At 35.5% G+C, this 18,218-nt stretch overlaps 1 protein-coding gene across 5 annotated transcripts in view; it reads right to left on the bottom strand.

The window, feature by feature from the left end:
• Positions 1–18,218, bottom strand: part of HIBCH (3-hydroxyisobutyryl-CoA hydrolase) — a 109,426-nt gene that overhangs the window by 22,185 nt on the left and 69,023 nt on the right. For all 5 annotated transcript variants that reach the window (XM_020993636.2, XM_020993637.2, XM_020993635.2 and 2 more), the window contains 5 exons: positions 13,988–14,066; positions 11,204–11,349; positions 8,012–8,098; positions 6,585–6,643; positions 4,860–4,941 (listed from right to left, as the gene is read on the bottom strand). In XM_020993636.2, coding sequence (XP_020849295.1) covers positions 4,860–4,941; positions 6,585–6,643; positions 8,012–8,098; positions 11,204–11,349; positions 13,988–14,066 — 453 coding nt within the window. The remainder of the gene's footprint in view (positions 1–4,859; positions 4,942–6,584; positions 6,644–8,011; positions 8,099–11,203; positions 11,350–13,987; positions 14,067–18,218) is intronic.

Genomic DNA, 18,218 nt, shown 5'->3' with positions numbered 1-18,218 from the left:
ATGGCAACTGCAGTCATGAAATTAAAAGACACTTGCTTCATTTGGAACTATGCCCAAGGAGCTGTAGAACTGTGCATGCCCTTTCATCCGGAAGTACCACTACTTCATAAAAAAGGGAAAAGGACCCATGTGTACAAGGGTATTTATGGCAGCTCTTTTTGTGGTGGCAGAGTTGGAAATTGAGGGGATGCCCATTGGCTGGGGAATGGCTGAACAAATTATGGTATATGGATGTAATGGAATATTGTTGTTCTATAAGAAATGATGAGCAGGCCGATTTCAGAGGGACCTGGAAACACTTACATGAGCTGATGCTGAGTGAGGTGAGCAAAGCTGGGAGAACATTGTACACAGTAATAGCAACATTGGGCAATGACTAACTTTGATAGACTTAGCTCTTCTCGGCAATGCGGTTATCTAAGAGACAGTTCCAATGGACTTACGATGGAAAATGCTATTTACATCCAGAGAAATAATTATGGAGTCTGAATGCAGATCAAAGCATACTGTTTTCTTCTTTTTTTTTTGTTTTTTCTTTCTTGTGGTTTTTCCCTTTTGCTCTGAATCTTCTTTCACAACATCATTAATGTGGAAATATGTTTATAATATGAGTGTATATGTGTCTTGAGGGGGGAGGGGAAGGAGGGAGAAAAAAATTTGGAACTCAAAATCTTATAAAAGTTAATACTGAAAGCTACTGGGGCAGCTAGGTGGCACAGTGGATAGAGCACTGGCCCTGAATTCAGGAGCACCTGAGTTCAAATTTGGCCTCAGACCAAAACACTTGACACTTACTAGCTGTGTGACCCTGGGCAAGTCACTTAACCCCAATTGCCTAAAAAAACAAAAAACAAAAAAAAAAACCACCTATCTTTACATATAACTGGAAAAAATAAAATACTATTAAGTGAGAAAAGTTTTTAAAAAATAAAAGAAAAAAACAACCTTTGCTTCTTGGAAGAAAAGCTATAGCAAATCTGGACAGCATACTAAAAAACAGAAACATCACTTTACTGACAAAGATCCATATAGTCAAAGGTATGGTTTTTCCAATAATAATGTATGGCTGTGAGAGTTGGACTATAATGAAAGCTGAACACCACAGAAGTGATGCTTTTGAATTGTGGTGCTGGAAAAGACTTTTGAGAATCCTTTGGACATCAAGGAGATTAAATCAGTCAATACTTAAAAGAAATTCATTCAGGCTACTCACTAGAAGGTCAAATACTAGAGTTGAAGCTTAATTGCTCTGGCCATATAATGAGAAGACATGACTCATTGGAAAAGAACCTGATACTGGGAAAGATTGAAGGCAAAGGGAGACGGGTAGGGCAGAGGATGAGATGGATAGATAGTGCCATGGAAACAATGAACACGAACTTGGACAAAATATGGAAGACAGTGGAAGACAGAAGGGCCTAGCATACTGTTGCCCATATGGTCATAAAAAATCAGACACACCTGAACAACAACAATCAATGAAATGATAGAACATCTCCAGGGGGGTGGCTAGTATGGTGAGGGGGCTCAAGATCATACCATAAAAGAATTGGCTGAGAGAGCTGGGAATGTTTAACCTGGAAAAGGGATGTAAACGCAGTCCCTGAATGTCTGAACTACCATATGGAAGAGGGATTAGACTTATTCTGATTAACCCAAAAGAATATAACCAGGAGAAATGGGTAGAAGTTGCAAAGTTGCAGATTTTAGTTCAAGACAAGAAAATTCTTAACAATTGAATCAATGCAGAAACAGAATTAAAATCCCCCTCAATAGAGATAGTCACATGGAAGCTGCATGACCAAAAGCTGGAAATACAAAGGAGATTTCTTTTTATGTATTTACATTCATTTATTCCACAAGGATTTATTGAGCACCTATGATGTGCCAAGCACTGTGCTAGGTATGAGGAATATAAAAACAAAAATAAAATGGTCTCTAACCTCAAGGAGTTCAGCTTCTATTCTATTTGATATATGAAATTCTTTGATTACTCGGGGACCTCTCCCCTGCCCCCCCCAAAAAAGAGAGAGACTTTTAAGATCAATTAAATCCCTAAATCTTAAACTGACAAGGAAAAGTATTATCATCACCTGGACTCTTGTATAATACCTGTTCAGAGATGTGGATTGATTGTCTTTTACTCAAGGAACTATTTTTTGTCTAAAGAGCTTTTTCTGTGCCTCTGTTTAGCATGCCTGAAGGAAGGAACTCTGACTCTAAAGGCTAGGATATAGCACAAGTCAGCAGGATTTACTACGAATTTATTTCACCTCTGCACTAGGCAGTTCCTACCATTATTTAAGATGAAAAATCTTATGCCTTTCTTGTATCAGGGGCTAGCTTTTACTCATTGTATTTTGAGAGCAGGCGAATAAAAGCCCATCAGGAATAGGTTCATAGATTCAGAGGTGGAAGGTGTTTTACAGCTCATCTAGTCCAGCTCCCTTATTTTACAAATAAAAAAACGAGGCCTAGAGAGGTTATGTGATTTGTTCAAGGACACATGGGTGGCAGAATTGGATATGAACTAAAATCATCTGATTCCAAATCCAACACTCTTTCCAACTGCACCATGCTGCTTCCCTGCTGTGAATGTCTGCTAGCTTTCTAAGGACTTTGTTTCTCTTAATGAAGGATACCAAAGCACTAAAAAGGCTGTCCAATTTTTTCTCCACACTTTAAGGTTAACCAGTTCTGCTTAATCAAATGTAGTGAGGTTTAAAGATTAGAGACAGATTACTTGGTTTCAAATCTCAGGCCTGCTATTTATTGCAGACCTGAGTGAACTTTGATAAGCTATTTAACTTCTCTAAACCTTAGTTTCTTCATCTGCAAAATGGGGATAACAACATCTATGCTATCTTTCTGAAGGGGTTATATTTTGAGGAAAACACTTTATAAAGCTTAAAGCCTGATTAAAAACATTATTATCTGTTCTATTTTTAAGTGATTTCATATGTTCTATCAGGCTTAATTGTTTTTAAATGAAATTGCTAGTTGTATTGCTTACATTTTCACTGTTTCTGGATAAGCAATAATTACATTATCTAGTACAGTACTCTGGAAAGAGAGGAGGCACTCAACAAATCTTAGTCTTACAGAATGACTAAGAGGCAGATTTAACTAAAAATAATCATCCTCATTTAGAGCAACAGTTTTAACTTGAGGCTTCCCTCTCAAAAACGTAGAAGCAACAATGAATTTTTTTGCATTTTCACAGGTGGTTTTTGTACCTGTATACAAAAATTCTGGGCAGCTAAAATATTGGTATATTTTATGGCTACAAAAATGAAAAAAATAAATTCAAATTCAAGTATTTTTATCTATAGTACAGGGAAGGATATTCCCACTCTCTTCTGCTGAAGTGCCAAAAATACTGTGACATTCCATCATACTTTGGGCAGGTTTGAGTAGGATAAGTACAATTATGTGGTCAATTACATAAAAGCGGTTTTTCTTTCACTTAAATAGGTTGTAAAGCCATCATTAATTGAGGATTATACTAAAAGGAAGGATCAGAGTGTACCTAAACATTAACACATGTACAAGTATTTGTCCAAGATAGCTAGGCTACAGATGGAATCTCTTGCTACTCAGATAAAATAATAAAATCAGTCACAGAAAAGTGAAGTACAAATTGAACCTACAAAGTAATTAGCCACAAAATAAATCAGTATCAACAATTTATCATGACAATTCAAAGTATGAGACTAAAATATACTTCAAAAATGAACGTGCTTGCTCTAGCACAAGCATATTTCAAGGTTATTATTCTTTACATTTAAGGTCATTATTCTTTACAAAAAGTTATTATTAAAAAAAGTTATTATATACAAAGTCCGTCACTGTCATTAAAAGCAAGTACTGTAATCATTTACCACATAACAAATTTTTTTTGCAAAAATATTGATGACAATTTCTATACTGAAATTTGCTTAAGTCTGGTCTGTTTTGCTTATTTTTACTGGTTAAACTTCACTATCAAACCTACCTTTATCCTTGGTTAAGGGGCTTCTATTAGTCTGTTCCATAGCAATAGACTCTACAGCTAAATGCTACAACTGCCACATGATGTGGGGGCAAAGAGTGCCCTAGGATTACAAATGATATTAAGAGTTATTTTCCCAGGCCGCTGAGGGGGTTTGAGGCTTATTCTGTAGCCCATTCCTATACCAAAAGAATTGCCTTTGTTTCCCTTATCCTGTGTTCCTTATCCTGTCATTTATCTTCCTCATCCTGTGTCACCACAATTTTTCCTTATCTTGACAACCATCTTCCTCACCTTGTTTGTTCTTATCCTGTCCCTAGTCTCCAACTGCCATATGAAACTTTAAAAATACATCATCTTCCTACAGGCTGTATAGCTTTCTGTCTACATAACCCTGGGTCTTTTCCTATATCGTCGCCCTTTGTTTAAGCTCCTTGCTAACCTCAGACCCGTTCACGAAATAAAGCTCCCAATGGCTACAGAGGTCTAAGTGAATTCTTTCACACCTGAACCAGCTCTCCCAACTCTAAGCCTCAACACACATATTAATCATTTTCTCCTTAATAATTCCTTTCCTCCTTAATAATTCCTTTCCTAGTTCATATCTGTCCCCACAAGATGGAAAATAGCAAAGGTGAGTCCTCCTCTTCTAGATCTCCTATCTACTTGAATTTGTCTTCATTATCCAGCAATAAAGTGAGGAATCTGGGTTCCCAAGAGTTTTGCAGAGGTGATGTCAGAGGCAGTCTCACTCAGGATCCACAAAGGAAAGTAAAATGATGATAACAGAGTACAGTTCAGAGGCTTTCAATGTCATAATTATACGTCTTACCACAATAATATTATATTGGTGATATGTGTACATTACCTTCAATTGCTCTAGTGCAAAAGGTGAACCATCTTCTTGTAAATTCTGAATAATTTGTTCCATAGTGCTTGCTGAAAAACATCTATAGAAAGAAAAATTTACTGTATCGCCAACTGGTGACCTATTTTCCACTTCTGAACTATCAGAGAATTTGAATTTGGAACTGGGGAATGCAGGATTTTTTCCCCCTCTCTACAGTATATAACAAGAAATAGACTAGATCCTCTGGGAAACTATTCACTAATGGGAAATTAAGCCTAAATATTCCTTTGCTTTATTATATTCTTTCATTTTATTTACTATGATTATTTCTGAGTTGTTTTGTTGTTGCTTGGGGGGAGGGGGTGCCTAGACTTCTGATTTCACTAATAAAGATGCTCTCCTCCTTCCAGGAAATTCCCTCTACCAAAGTAGATCAATAGCCTTAGAGGGATGCCTGGTGCACATTGAGATTAAATAACTTGCTCAGAATTATAAAGCCAGCCTGTGCCAGAGGCAGGGCATGAACCTCACTCAATCTTCCAAGTTCCAATGCCAGGTCTATATCCACTCTACCATGCTGTCTATCTCTTACCACATTGGTCAAAATTAATAGATGTCCCAGTACTCTCAGATGTAAAAATAAACACTTTTCAAAAGTCTCCAGATGCTTAACATACTCTACTACTATTTAGCTTTTTTCTCTGTCCTATTTGTTTTTTTTATGATTTAACTATATGAAATATTTTTACTTAGTACCTTGAACAAATGACTCTGAAGAATTTATTTGGGGCAGCTAGGTGGTGCAGTGTGTAGAGCTCTTGCCTTGGAGTCAGGAGGACCTGAGTTCAAATTTGACCTCAGACACTTGACACTAGCTGTGTGACCCTGGGCAAGTCATTTAACCCCAATTACCTCACCCAAAAGCAAAAAAAAAAATTTATTAGTTCACAGAGATTTTCCTTTTGGTCAGTCTGTCATTCTTTCTGCCCTGTCAAGGTACCTTGTCCTAAAATATGATGACTAGTATTCCTGCTTCTCTATCCCAATCACTCTTACAGCCTTGGAGAAACTGAATAACTACTTTCAAAGATGAATGAAAATAAAAGCAAAGTGTTATCTAAATTAGAATTATATGCATTATATAGTTACTATGCAGCTTTTAAACTTCCTATTATTGCACTGTTAGCAAATTCAAATTAAAATATTCTTTTCGTAGGAACAGATACACAGAAATTGCTGCTAAATAACTGTTAATACTGATAAAAGAGGAGAGTTTCAGAAAAACAATCTACACAGTAACAAATATATTGTAAAGATAATCGACTGTGAAAGACTTAGTACTCTGATCAAAACAATGATCTACTACAATTCCAAAAGACTTGTAAACGCCCTATCTATCTTTAGAAAGAGAACTAATGGACTCGGTATACATACTGAAGCATAATTTTTTTCTTCCTTTTACTTGCTTTTTTGGGGGTAGGGCAAGGGACAGAGCTAGCATAGAAATTTGTTTTGCATGATTTTATATATATATATATATATATATATTTGTAATAAGTCTTGTTTTTCTTGCCTTCTCAATGGGTAGGGGAAGAGGAATTTGGAACTGAAAAAAAATTAATAAAAAAACTTTATGCTCTAAACAAACAAATAAATGTTATAAATAGAGGCTACAAATAAATAAGACAATAGATAAATGACTACATGGAAAATAAAAGCACTGAAAATCTGAAAAAAAAATACCTGTTAATAACATCCATATGTTCCTCAAGTATGAAAGGTTTATCTTGATCGATTTTAGACTGCACAAAAAGAGATGACAAAAATTCTGTCTTGGTTAATTGAAGGAATTAAAATAATGTGGAAATTTTAAACTTGCTATGATAATGATAAGTTTAATAATAACTAATAGATTATAAATATTAATAGATAATAAAAGATCTATTAATAAACAATAATAAATTATCATATTTAGTCAAATTACATCTACAATGGCAGATAAATATACATAATTTACTACCATGTTCAAAATCCAGTTAGTATTATGAGGATAATTTATATAGCACTTTAAGGTTTACAAAGCTCTTTACATAGATCGTCTTAGTTCAGAGTATTAAATATGCTTTGTTACGGACTCAGAATTATTTTAGACATTTTCAGGCTTTTTGTCAGTATTCACAAAAGATTAACAAGTCCACTCATGTATCATGCTTGATGCTAATAGTTAAATCTAAAACTTTCTGGCTTATGTGAGAGAATGTAGATTCAGATAATCTCTAAGGAAAGCACTGGAATATTGTAATATACTTTATTATAAGATGGATATTCACTAGAGGCTAATACACACTGCTGGAGTAAAACCTCATATGGCTCTATCGTTTTTGTGGGGGGTTTTTTTGCTGTTTTGGTTTGTTTTGTTTTGGGGTTTTTTTGGACAATGTCATCCTGCTCACTAAAATGTAAACAAATAAGATTCAGTTTCTGGAGTGGAACCTCTAAAATGCCATGCTACACATTTCAACCCACAACATAGGTTTTACATGACAAACCATTCACTTGTAGAAGAGGGACTGAAGAAGCAAAGTTGCGGCAAACCTTGTTAGAATAATATGGACATTCTATAAGCTATCAAAGGTAGAAAGGCCCTTCAAGGACAACTAATCCTATCAACACCTAAGTATGAATTCTTTATGTAACATCAATAACAAGTGACAACCCAGCCTCCTTGTGAAGACTTCCATGATCTGAAACTCACTACTTCTAAAGGCAGTACATACACTTTTGGACAATACTTTTATTAAGCCCTTCTTTACACTGAACCCAAACTCAAATCTGCCTCCTGGCAGATTCCACCTATGGTTCTCAATTTTACCCTTGAGACCTAAGCAGAACAAGTTCAACCTTTCTTTCATATTATTCTGTTATGTTCCCGGGGCCTGTCAGTAGGCATCTCTTCTCTAAGAGGAAACTGGAAGTCAGATCTTAGACAATCTAGAACTCTGAGCCCTCAAGCAAAGACTCACAGCTGGCCTCCAGTGTGTTCTCTCTCTCCCTGCATCTCTCTCAGCTTAAAATTCATATATATATGAATGACTATTACATATATATGGTAATATCTTAGTAGAATTTCTTTAATTAAAATCTGAAGTTAAAACTATCAATTAGATTACCTTCATCTGGTAAGTGTCCAAGACTTCGGCCACATTTTCCTTTGAAGGAGATTTCAGGGCTAACAAATCTTTCTCCAGCATAGTCAACTAAAGAGTAAAATTAAAGAAAAATTGAAATCTCACAGAAAAGATGTAAAATTTAAAAACCACTTTTAAAGGAAAAAAAACCAAGGTAATCTGAGTTAGACATGATGCTACTTATTCTTACTGAATCAGTGATTTAATTATTCCTCCACATAGGAAGGCACATTCCCGTACAACAAATATTACTTGGGGGGACACCAGGAAAGTGAAAGAGGAACTGAGCAAGGAGAAATTACATCATCTACCTTTGTCTTTTCCCCCTAGTCTCCCAGCCAGTCTCATCTTATTAAGCCATTTCTTTTTACTCTTTCTCAAGATAAAGATAGCAGCAAGCAGCCTTTATAGCTATTGTTAAGAATTATATCTAGATTCCTAAGAAGCATTTTATAGAGGTCTTGTTTTAAGGAATAAAGAATGGTAAATAAGAAATTAGGATTAACTATCTCTGAAATGTTAACGTCATTTAAAAATCAAGAATAAAATGTAATTCGTGAAAAAATGTAGTAATTTACGTACATATTTATTGTATAAAGTGAGATATATTGTATATACTATATGTATATGCATATACATATGTATGTAGCAAATGTATATACCATGAACATTTTGAAAAATCATTTCAAATGGCTCTTTATAGTTTTATATTTGAAACAGGCTCTTTATAAAACCTTGGTTGACATTTGAAAATTCTTTTAATTGGCTATCAAAATTTGTAATAAAGTAAGAGGAAAGCTCAGGGCCTTTATAGAATATATCAAAATTACCCTTAACTTTTTCTTTTCCTAAATAGAACTTTTATAATATCAGCTGTAATAGTGTGACCTTGAATAAGTCACTTTACTACTTTGGGCCTCATTCTACTCAAGTATAGGACAGGACTGCCCTGATTGACCAATAAAATCCCTTCTACCCCAACATTCTATGATTCTATAGGTATGGCTTTCTAAATCTGACAGGCCAGACTCAGGAATCCTAAATAGGTTACTTTTCATAGTCAATGAGTATAACACAGCTGCCAATTGATTTAAACCAAACCAATCATCAGCTGTGAGGAAACAATTCAATTCCTATAATTATCTGAAAGAAATTTTCTTGAAAAGCAGTAACTGTAGATATCCTCAAACTACTCTATCCCAAACAAAATTGTCTCTAAAGGTCAGGCATTCTACAAGCCTCAATAAGTGGCCTTTAAATATATATTCAATTCAACAAACTTTTTTTTTTAAAATAAGAGAACAAAAATACTTCACTAGAGAAATCTAAACAGTTTTAAAATGAGATATGAATCCACTTAATACTCTAATTTAAAGGAACTTACCAATTACTAGGAGAGGAAAATTATCAATGCAATTACCAACAAAGGAAAAACCAGTGAAAATTCTTAAATTCTTGAAAAGCATTAAAAAACTACAGGTAAAAACTTGCAAAAACAAAACCTATTCCAAAGAGAAGTGTTAAGTAATAAAAATAGCTCTGAATGGTAAGTATCTTGTTTAAAAAGGCATAACCCAGGAGGACAAATGGTTTTTTGAAATTCCTGATCCAGTGGTGGAATTGTACAATGTATACATAATGGGTATTAGGGTAGCTGAGAGCTCAGTTAAAGGAAAAGCTCTTCATAGTTCTTTTGTTTTTTGGGGAAAAAAAAAGCAATTACCCTTCAACTTCCCTCATTCTTTCTTATCTTAAACATCTCAATCAAGCCACCAAGAAAATACAGCCAAAAATCTCAACCCAGAACAGCAAACAATTCAGAAACCTGAAAAGAAAAACATTTTCCTCTTTCCTTCTACTCTGACAACTTTCTCCCAATTTGCTACAGAAAGACTGGCTACCAGTTCTGTTTTACTTCTGAATTCTTTAAATTGAGAATGATATTTCTGGTCACATGTGCATCATCAGGTAATTAATTACGTTTAAACAATACTATTTGAAGGTCCTGTGTAGCCCATTATAATGGGACTTAACTTGTAACTGCACCTGTATGAAATGAGGAATCAATTTTATTTGTTTCAAGACCCTATAAAAGCTAACATTTGTATGCCTGTAGAAGGTATACAGAGAAAGTTCCATCAGTAATCTCGCAGTAGTGTCCTCTCCTGCTTAGCAACAAACACAGAATACTAGCAATGTGGGGAGAGTAGGGGGATGAATCACTGAAAGTCACTGGTTGTAATTAACTGTTCTGTAAGTACTATAACATCTGGCTCCAGCATCAAAAGCAGAAACTGTATTAGCTCTGTCAAGAGGACATGTGGATAAGTGACTGTCCTATCTTGCATATGTGAGGGTAGTGGTAGTTTAAATGGGAAACACATTGCTATCAAAAGCGATAATCTCAAGGGTCACAAGAAAATGTCTTCTGTCTGAGGAAAACAGCCCAGTTACTTAAAAAAAGCGAGAACATTATAGGTCAACCAGGCTTTAAGCAAAAGATATATTCCAGATAAATTATGCAGGAGTCAAATTTAAAAAAACAAACAACCAAATCAAACCTATTTCTTCCCCCCCAACTCCCATCCCCCACCACCACCACTAGCTGCACTCCTTGGACTGGAACCTGTCATGATCATGCCTCTAGAAAACCTGAGCATCAGGAAACTCATCACCCTGTGAAACTGCACCAGCTTTGGGTACTCACAACTGGTTAGAATCCTCAGTACCTCTGCCGCTTTGATTCCAGGGCTGAAGAGTGGCACAAAGCCTCCACTTAAATAGGGTGCCCAGGCCAGCCATCTCTTCATTTCCTACCAGTTGCATCCCTTGGACTAGAGTCTGCCATGAGTGCTGCCTGGGTACTTTTTCCTCCCTCCCTTTTGTTTTCCCCCACTGGATTTTAAGGTCCTTGAGGGCAAGGACTTAGCAGTGCCTGCACATAGTAGATGCTTAATAAATGTTTGTTTACCAACTGACTGGTTTTAAATCATTGTGGTAACTCACTTCTTAGAGAACCCTGTAGAATTTTTCCATAGAGCAAAATAATTTATGCTTTGCTTCATTTAGTTCCTATGACTGGAGTTTCACAAACTCGACTTTTTTAAGGTTAGCCACACCTCTTAATTTCAAGTTATCTCATAATGAACAAAGGAATTATACAAAATTCCTAACCTTGTCAGAGTCTACAAAGTGTGTAGCAATTCCTCCTTTTTGTACATCTATACCTTTCAATCTGAATCCTGTGAGTGCAAGGAGGTAACCAAGTTTTCCTGGAAGCCGTGGTAGAAAATAACCTCCACCCACATCAGGGAAAAATCCTGCAATTTAAGAAAATTTTTAAAAATCAAAAGTGGCAGGACTGGTTCAAATGAAACAGATTAGGGGCACTCATCCACGTGATTAAATATTATACTTTAATCAGTACAAGTCACAGTAGAGTTAAACTGGAAATTATTAAAATATCTGTATATGATAGCTATAGAATTAAATCCCATTAGATTGAACAAATGCAACATATGAAATTAAATTTAACTACCATGCATGAAAACATACATATACAGGATTTTTCATGAAATAAATAAGAAGGCACACAAATTCCAAATTCTAAATTTGTTGGCTGTGGTCTATTCCCAAACCATCTGACTGATAGTGTCACTCTCCTGCTCAAGACACTGGGGTGGCTCTCACATGCCTCTAGAATAAGAACTCCAACCCCTGTTTAGAATCTAAAAGCCCTTAATCTGGCTGCACCTAACCTTTCCCATCTAACCAAACTAGGCTACCTGCTATTCTGGGTACAGGACATTGAGTTTCTTACCTTTGTACCTTTGCCCAAGCTGTCCTCCACTAAGCACTCCTTTCTCAATTCTGCCTCTTAAAATCTCCCACTGAAATAACTTTCCATATACTTTGTATATATTGTATTTGTATATATTTTGCATTGACTTTCCACTGTTCATGTTGTTTACTCTCAATAGAATGTAAATTACTTGAGGGCAGGGACTCCCCCCTTTTGTATTTGTATCCCAGCACCTAGCATAATGCTTGGCAGCCAATAGGTGCCCATTGAATACATGTTCAATGAATGAATGAATATGAAAATTCAAAAATTAAGTTTGTACATCAACAGTGGATAGAATACCAGAAGTAAAGAACACCTGATTTCAAATCCAAGGCAAGTCATTTAACCTTCGACTCAGTAAAATAGCATCTACCCCCTGGAGATATTACAAGGATCAAATGAGATAATGTATGTAAAACTTTTTAAACCTTAAGAGTGTTATATAAATGTTTTAAAAATTCTGAAATTCCTCATTAATTTTTATATATTATTTACAGATTGGTGTTAAAATGGTTAAGTGTAGCCTTCTAATTTATATTTAACCAAGTATTTATACTTCACATTTTCCATAACTCAATTATAATCTAAAAAAAATCTCTTGGCCATTGCCCAGTAATAAATGAAGACAATCCACTTACAAATTATGATAGCGATCATTGTAAGCACTTGTTTTATGGTGTTTAGTTATATGCTGAATGAAATCAGGGCTCATTAGCTTTATAGAACCATCACCATATTCTCATTCAGGGTAGTCACAGTAAGCATCTGACTAACCCTGTCACTCTCCTGCTCAAGAAACTGCAGTGGCTCTCACGTGCCTCTAGAATAAGACCTCCAACTCCCGTTTAGAATTTAAAACCCTTAATCTGTAAGCACTCAAATGATTTGAGGCTACCTCTGAATGACAGTTTTAAGTGTACATAAATAAATACGAACTGACTTAAAAATCTCTGACTCTATCAGGTTGTTGGATATTGATTGCTCCGAACAGTAACAAAATCTGATATTTATATTGATTTTTTTAACAGCAAACTAAGGTAAAATAAGCTTTCTTATCTTACATCAAACAGTAGTTATTCACAAACGAAATTATTACATTGGTTAGATAGCAGAGATCAAATATGAGAATCTCAAAAGGTGAAAAGAGCTTGTGAAAATACCTTGTCCAAAATGAACGAGCATTATATGAACCAACAGCCATAAGTCTTCAGTAAACTTAGATAAATAATTCTTTTAACATCCATATCATACTTGAAGATATATCCAACTATAATAAGTCTAGGATATGTATGCAACATTTAAATAACCAGTTATTTAATTAGTTATTAATTAGTTCTTCCAGATAGCTACAATTGATTACATGTTCATAACAATGGCTCGCAGACATTGCAGAGCCCTAAAATAATACTGACTCAGATTAACATAGCTTTAATGTTTACAAGGTGATCTCCTCACAACACCACAAGGTAGGTAGCACAAGTGTTAGTATCCATTTTACAGATTTGGAAACTGAGGTTGCTATCAGATGCAACTGAAACCCAATTCTCCTAACTTCAAGTCTAGCACCATTTTTACTAACCTATACAGACTGGGGAGTAAATTTGATCTATACTAAAATCAAATTAACTTCATCATAATTTTATGCTAACTGTATTGTTTTCTAAATCTCTGAATAGTGACACTTGATGTCAGTTTATGTGGCAACTCTTTAGTACCCAGCACATTTGAACAACCAGAAGACCAAGTTCTTCAAATATCCTGTATAATTCAAGGACCACGCTCTTCATCTGCCTGTTCCTGAATTCTGTGCCAGACGATGAAAAGATGCTCTCCTTTTAATTCATAACAATGTTTACTACTAATAATCTTTTATCTTAGATCTTTAGCAGTATATTTGTACCTGAATGCCATTAAGATTTACTTTACTGTCTGCACAAATTATATATTGAACTAACAGAAAATCATTTAAATATTTTCAATTTGGTTTTATTTTCAACTCTTCTTTCATTTCTTCTCACATAAGATTCCTATCAATTAATTCAACAATGTTCATGTAATTTGAAACACATCAAGAGAAGACAATACCAGAAGTCAAAACTGAGAATAATTCCTACCTATTGCTGTTTCGGGCATAGCAAAAACCGTTTTCTCTGTAGCCACTCGGAAATGCCCATGAATTGAGATACCAACACCCTAAAAAAAAAAGAGCAAAATATTATTATGCTTTAAAATGAATTATATTTAAAACAAAAACAACTAAACACATGATTATATTAATAAGTTCAGAAAAATCTTTGAAAAATATAGTATTCACTTATGCTAAAATTATCATCACAGCTATTCTATTATGATAAAACCTCCCAAAACAAAAAGACTTTACAATCTAAAAATATTTATCTAAATGCCCAGGTTAGCATTACTTGGCAATGGAAAAACAGTGGGAACGTTTCCCATTAATACAGGATAGACAACAATGCCTTTGCTTTGCTATTTATAAAATAAAATATTATTTGACTTATTCCTAGAAATATTAGCTATAGTAATAGGCCAAGTTGAAAACAAATTAAAACATAAGCACTGGCAAAATGAAACAAAACCATAGCTATTTGCAGAGAAGAAAACCATCTTCTTTAGAAAGCCTTTATTTAAAAAAATAGGAATTAAATGGGAATAGAACTTCTAGCCCTCATCCTATATTATAAAGCAGTAACTATCAAAGCTATTTGGGACAAATTAAATAACATTAAAGTAGATATGTAGAACAAACTAGATAAATTATCAGAAATAAGTGAACTTAATAGCTCAGTAGTCAATGAAACCAAGAACAAAATATTTAGGAAAGGGCTCCCTGTTTGAGAACTGACAGAAATTACCAAAAAATAGGTTTAGACAAGCATCTTATATGATACATAACACTAAGTTTCAAATGTGCATTCACCATAAAAATACAAGTTTATAGAAGGAAATGGAAAAAAGTACTTATAACCATGGCTAGAAAGAGAATTCTTAATCCAATTAAGGATAGAGGAGTTCATAAAGATAAAACAAATAATTTTGATTACATGAATCTGAATAGCTTTTGCATGAACAAAACCAATGCAGCAAGTAAGGAGTGAGAGAGGAAAGATTCAGGATAAAGAGAAGTTTGTTGCTTATGGAATAGACATTCCAAGGGCATAGTGGAAGGGATGGGTAGCATTTGGTTTGGGGTAGGAGGGTTGGGAGGATGGAAATAAGCAACTGAGTAGTGGAGGATAGGGAATGGGGTTTGGATAACGACCTAACAGTATTTCAGAATCACTGGAATGCCCAGAGGATGTTCAATTCCTATATAACAACTATCCCATCAAGTCCATATCTGGCATGGCTACTGGATGAGTCCTCCTCTCATCAGTTCATGGGCTAGGTCTCAAAGATCTCTTCTGAAGGTCACTCAGCTTCTCTGGGCACTGATGCTGAACTGGCTGCAAAGTCAGGATGCTGGGGTACCAGGAAGTCTGGAAGCTTGTTCTCCTGACTGTTTGAAACTCAGAAGATTAGAGTCTACAAACCCTTTTCAAAAATGGAAAATCACAAAAGGCAAAGCACCAGGACCAAGGCCCATTTTCACAGAAGCACATATAGCCTCATTTTGGAGAAGTCCCAAGGTCTCTCCCATTATCACACTGTTTCTCATTAGATGCTCATCAGCAAAGGAATCAAATCAAGAATGTGCAGCCAAAGAAAATGAGGACCACTAATTCTTTTTTTAATGCCTCTGCAGCCAAATGAATAATAATGTTTTTAAATCCATAGTAACCAAACTAAGGAATATAGATAAAGAAATCCAAATATATATTATACTACATATGGTAAAATAGGTATAAAAATATCCTTTTAAAAGTTCACAGGCCCTAATAACCCCTGACTTAAGATATTTTCAATCAAGTATGCCAAGGAACAGACTGGCATATCATTCAATTAAGCAAGTATTTTTTTTTTTGGTGAGGCAATCGGGGTTAAGTCACTTGCCCAAGGTCACACAGCTAGTGTAAAGTCTGAGGCTGGATTTCAACTCAGGTCCTTTGACTCCAAGGCTGAAGCTCTATCCACTGCACCACCTAGCTGCCCCAAATCAAGCAAGTATTTATTAAGCACCTGCTACACGCCAGACACTACCTTAAGCATTTAGGGATATAAAAACAAAAGTGAAAAAGTCCTTGCTTCCAAAGAGCTTATATTCTCACAGAGAAGGCAACACAGACATACAGAGAAGTACATGGAGAATATGTATAAAATGAATGCGGGGCAGTTTGAGGAAGGAGGGCACTAGCAGCTATGGGGATCAGGAAAGGCTACATGTAGAAGATGAGCTGAGCTCTGAACGAAACTAAGAGGTAAAAGTGAGAGGGGAAAACATCCCAGACTCAGGGAAAGGCAGGGAAATGAGATAACAAGTGTTTTGTGGAAGGAACAGCAAGGATGGCAATATGGCTGGAATTTGGGTGCACAGAGGAGAGTAATGGGTAAGAAGACTGGAAAGCTAGGAAGGGGCAGGTTGGGAAGAGCTTTAAATGCCAAATGGAGAATAACTAATCATAATACATGAGTGATCTACCCAGCAGCTGGAGGGGAGGTGTCACAGGAATCAGGGCTGTAGCCTTAATCCAGCTAGGATGGAGACAGGACCCTTATTCTACAGAATGCTCTGTTCTACACTTTATCTGCTAAACGACGCCTAGGCCTATTCTCTTTGTAGCATGATTAGGGAAAGCAGCAATGGAAGAGAAGCTCTTAGAACAGGGTTTCTAGGCATATAATTACCAAACTATTAATTTTTATACCATTACTAAACCCAGAAACTTATACGTGACACCCACACACACACATCACACCATATTTGGGGCTACTTCATTCCTGACTTGGTCAAAGAACAAAAAGATGTTATTAATTGCTTTTTAAAAATAGTTAAAAAGACAACAGTCAATAAAATAGCCAGTGTGTAAACTGTACAAAATCAGTGTTCACTTCCCAAAAGGTCACGTGCCTAAATATAAATCACACATGTTCAATGAAAGCAAGATCACATGCAATAGCTGAGCTCCTACACAGCTCTATTAAGGTACCAGAAAGCATTCAATAGTAGTCACTCAGTGTCAATTAGGAGCACTGAGAGCACCTAGAAATTAAGCTTGGGTGTTCAGTCAAAAACATAAGCATTCATTATTCCATATAAATAAAAGCAACAATATTAATTCTTAGGTTTTGATGCTTAAGGTTGACTAAAAAAACAAGCCTAACTTTGGGATTGCTGTCAGTCCCAGATATCACACTGCCAGCCTTCATATGTGTTGGGGAACAAAGCATTTCTCCTTCAACACTGCCAGCACCCTGCTACTAGCCCTCATCACTTCATACCTGGACTACTGAAATAGCCTGCTGGTTGATCTCCCTGCCAGCTGGGTAATTCAGCAGATAAAACACCAGGCCTGGAGTCAGAAAGAATCGAGTTCAAATTCAGCTTCAGACATCTACTAGCAGTGTGATCTTGAACAAGTGACTTAACCTCTGCCTACCTCAATTTCTTCAGTTGTAAAATGGGGATAATAATAACACCTACTTCCCAAAATTGTTGTGAAAATCAAATGAGATATCTGTTAAGTGCTTAGTAAGTATGCCTTACATAGTAGGTGCATAATTAATGCTTATCTTCTTCCTGCATGCTTTTCTGCTTGAACTTCCACTTCAGTCTATTCTGTCCTCAGCTATCAAAATTATTTCCTTTAAAAATTTTTTTATTAATTAATTTATTTTTAGTTTTCAACAATTACTCCCATAAGCTTTTGAGTTTTAAAATTTCTCCTCTCCTCCCCAAGAAGGCATGCAATCTGATATAGGTTCTATATATACATTCCTATTAAACACATTTTCACATTAGTCATGTTGTAAAGAAGAGTTAAAACCAATAGGAGGAATCATAAGAAAGAAATTTTTAAAAAAACAAACAGAAAATAAAAGAGAGCAAATAGTATGCTTTGATCTGCATTCAAACTTCATAGTTCTTTCTCTGGATATGGATAGAATTTTCCATCATGAGACTTTTGGAGATGTCTTAGATCCTTGCATTGCTGAGAAGAGCTAAGTCTATCAAAGTTAGTCATCACACAATGTGGCTGTTAATGTGTACAATGTTCTCCTGGTTCTGCTCACTTCATTCGGCATCAGTCCATACAAGTCTTTCCAGGTTTTTCTGAAGTCAGCCTGCTCATCATTTCTTATAGCACATTCCATTACATTCATATACCACAACTTGTTCAGCCATTCCTCAATTGATTGGCATCTCTTAAATTTTCAATTCTTTGCCAC

This window comes from Phascolarctos cinereus, unplaced genomic scaffold, assembly GCF_003287225.1.
Source record: "Phascolarctos cinereus isolate Bilbo 61053 unplaced genomic scaffold, phaCin_HiC Scaffold_726;HRSCAF=1367, whole genome shotgun sequence".
Taxonomy (NCBI): Eukaryota; Metazoa; Chordata; class Mammalia; order Diprotodontia; family Phascolarctidae; genus Phascolarctos; species Phascolarctos cinereus.
This window is presented reverse-complemented; position numbering and strand designations above follow the sequence as displayed.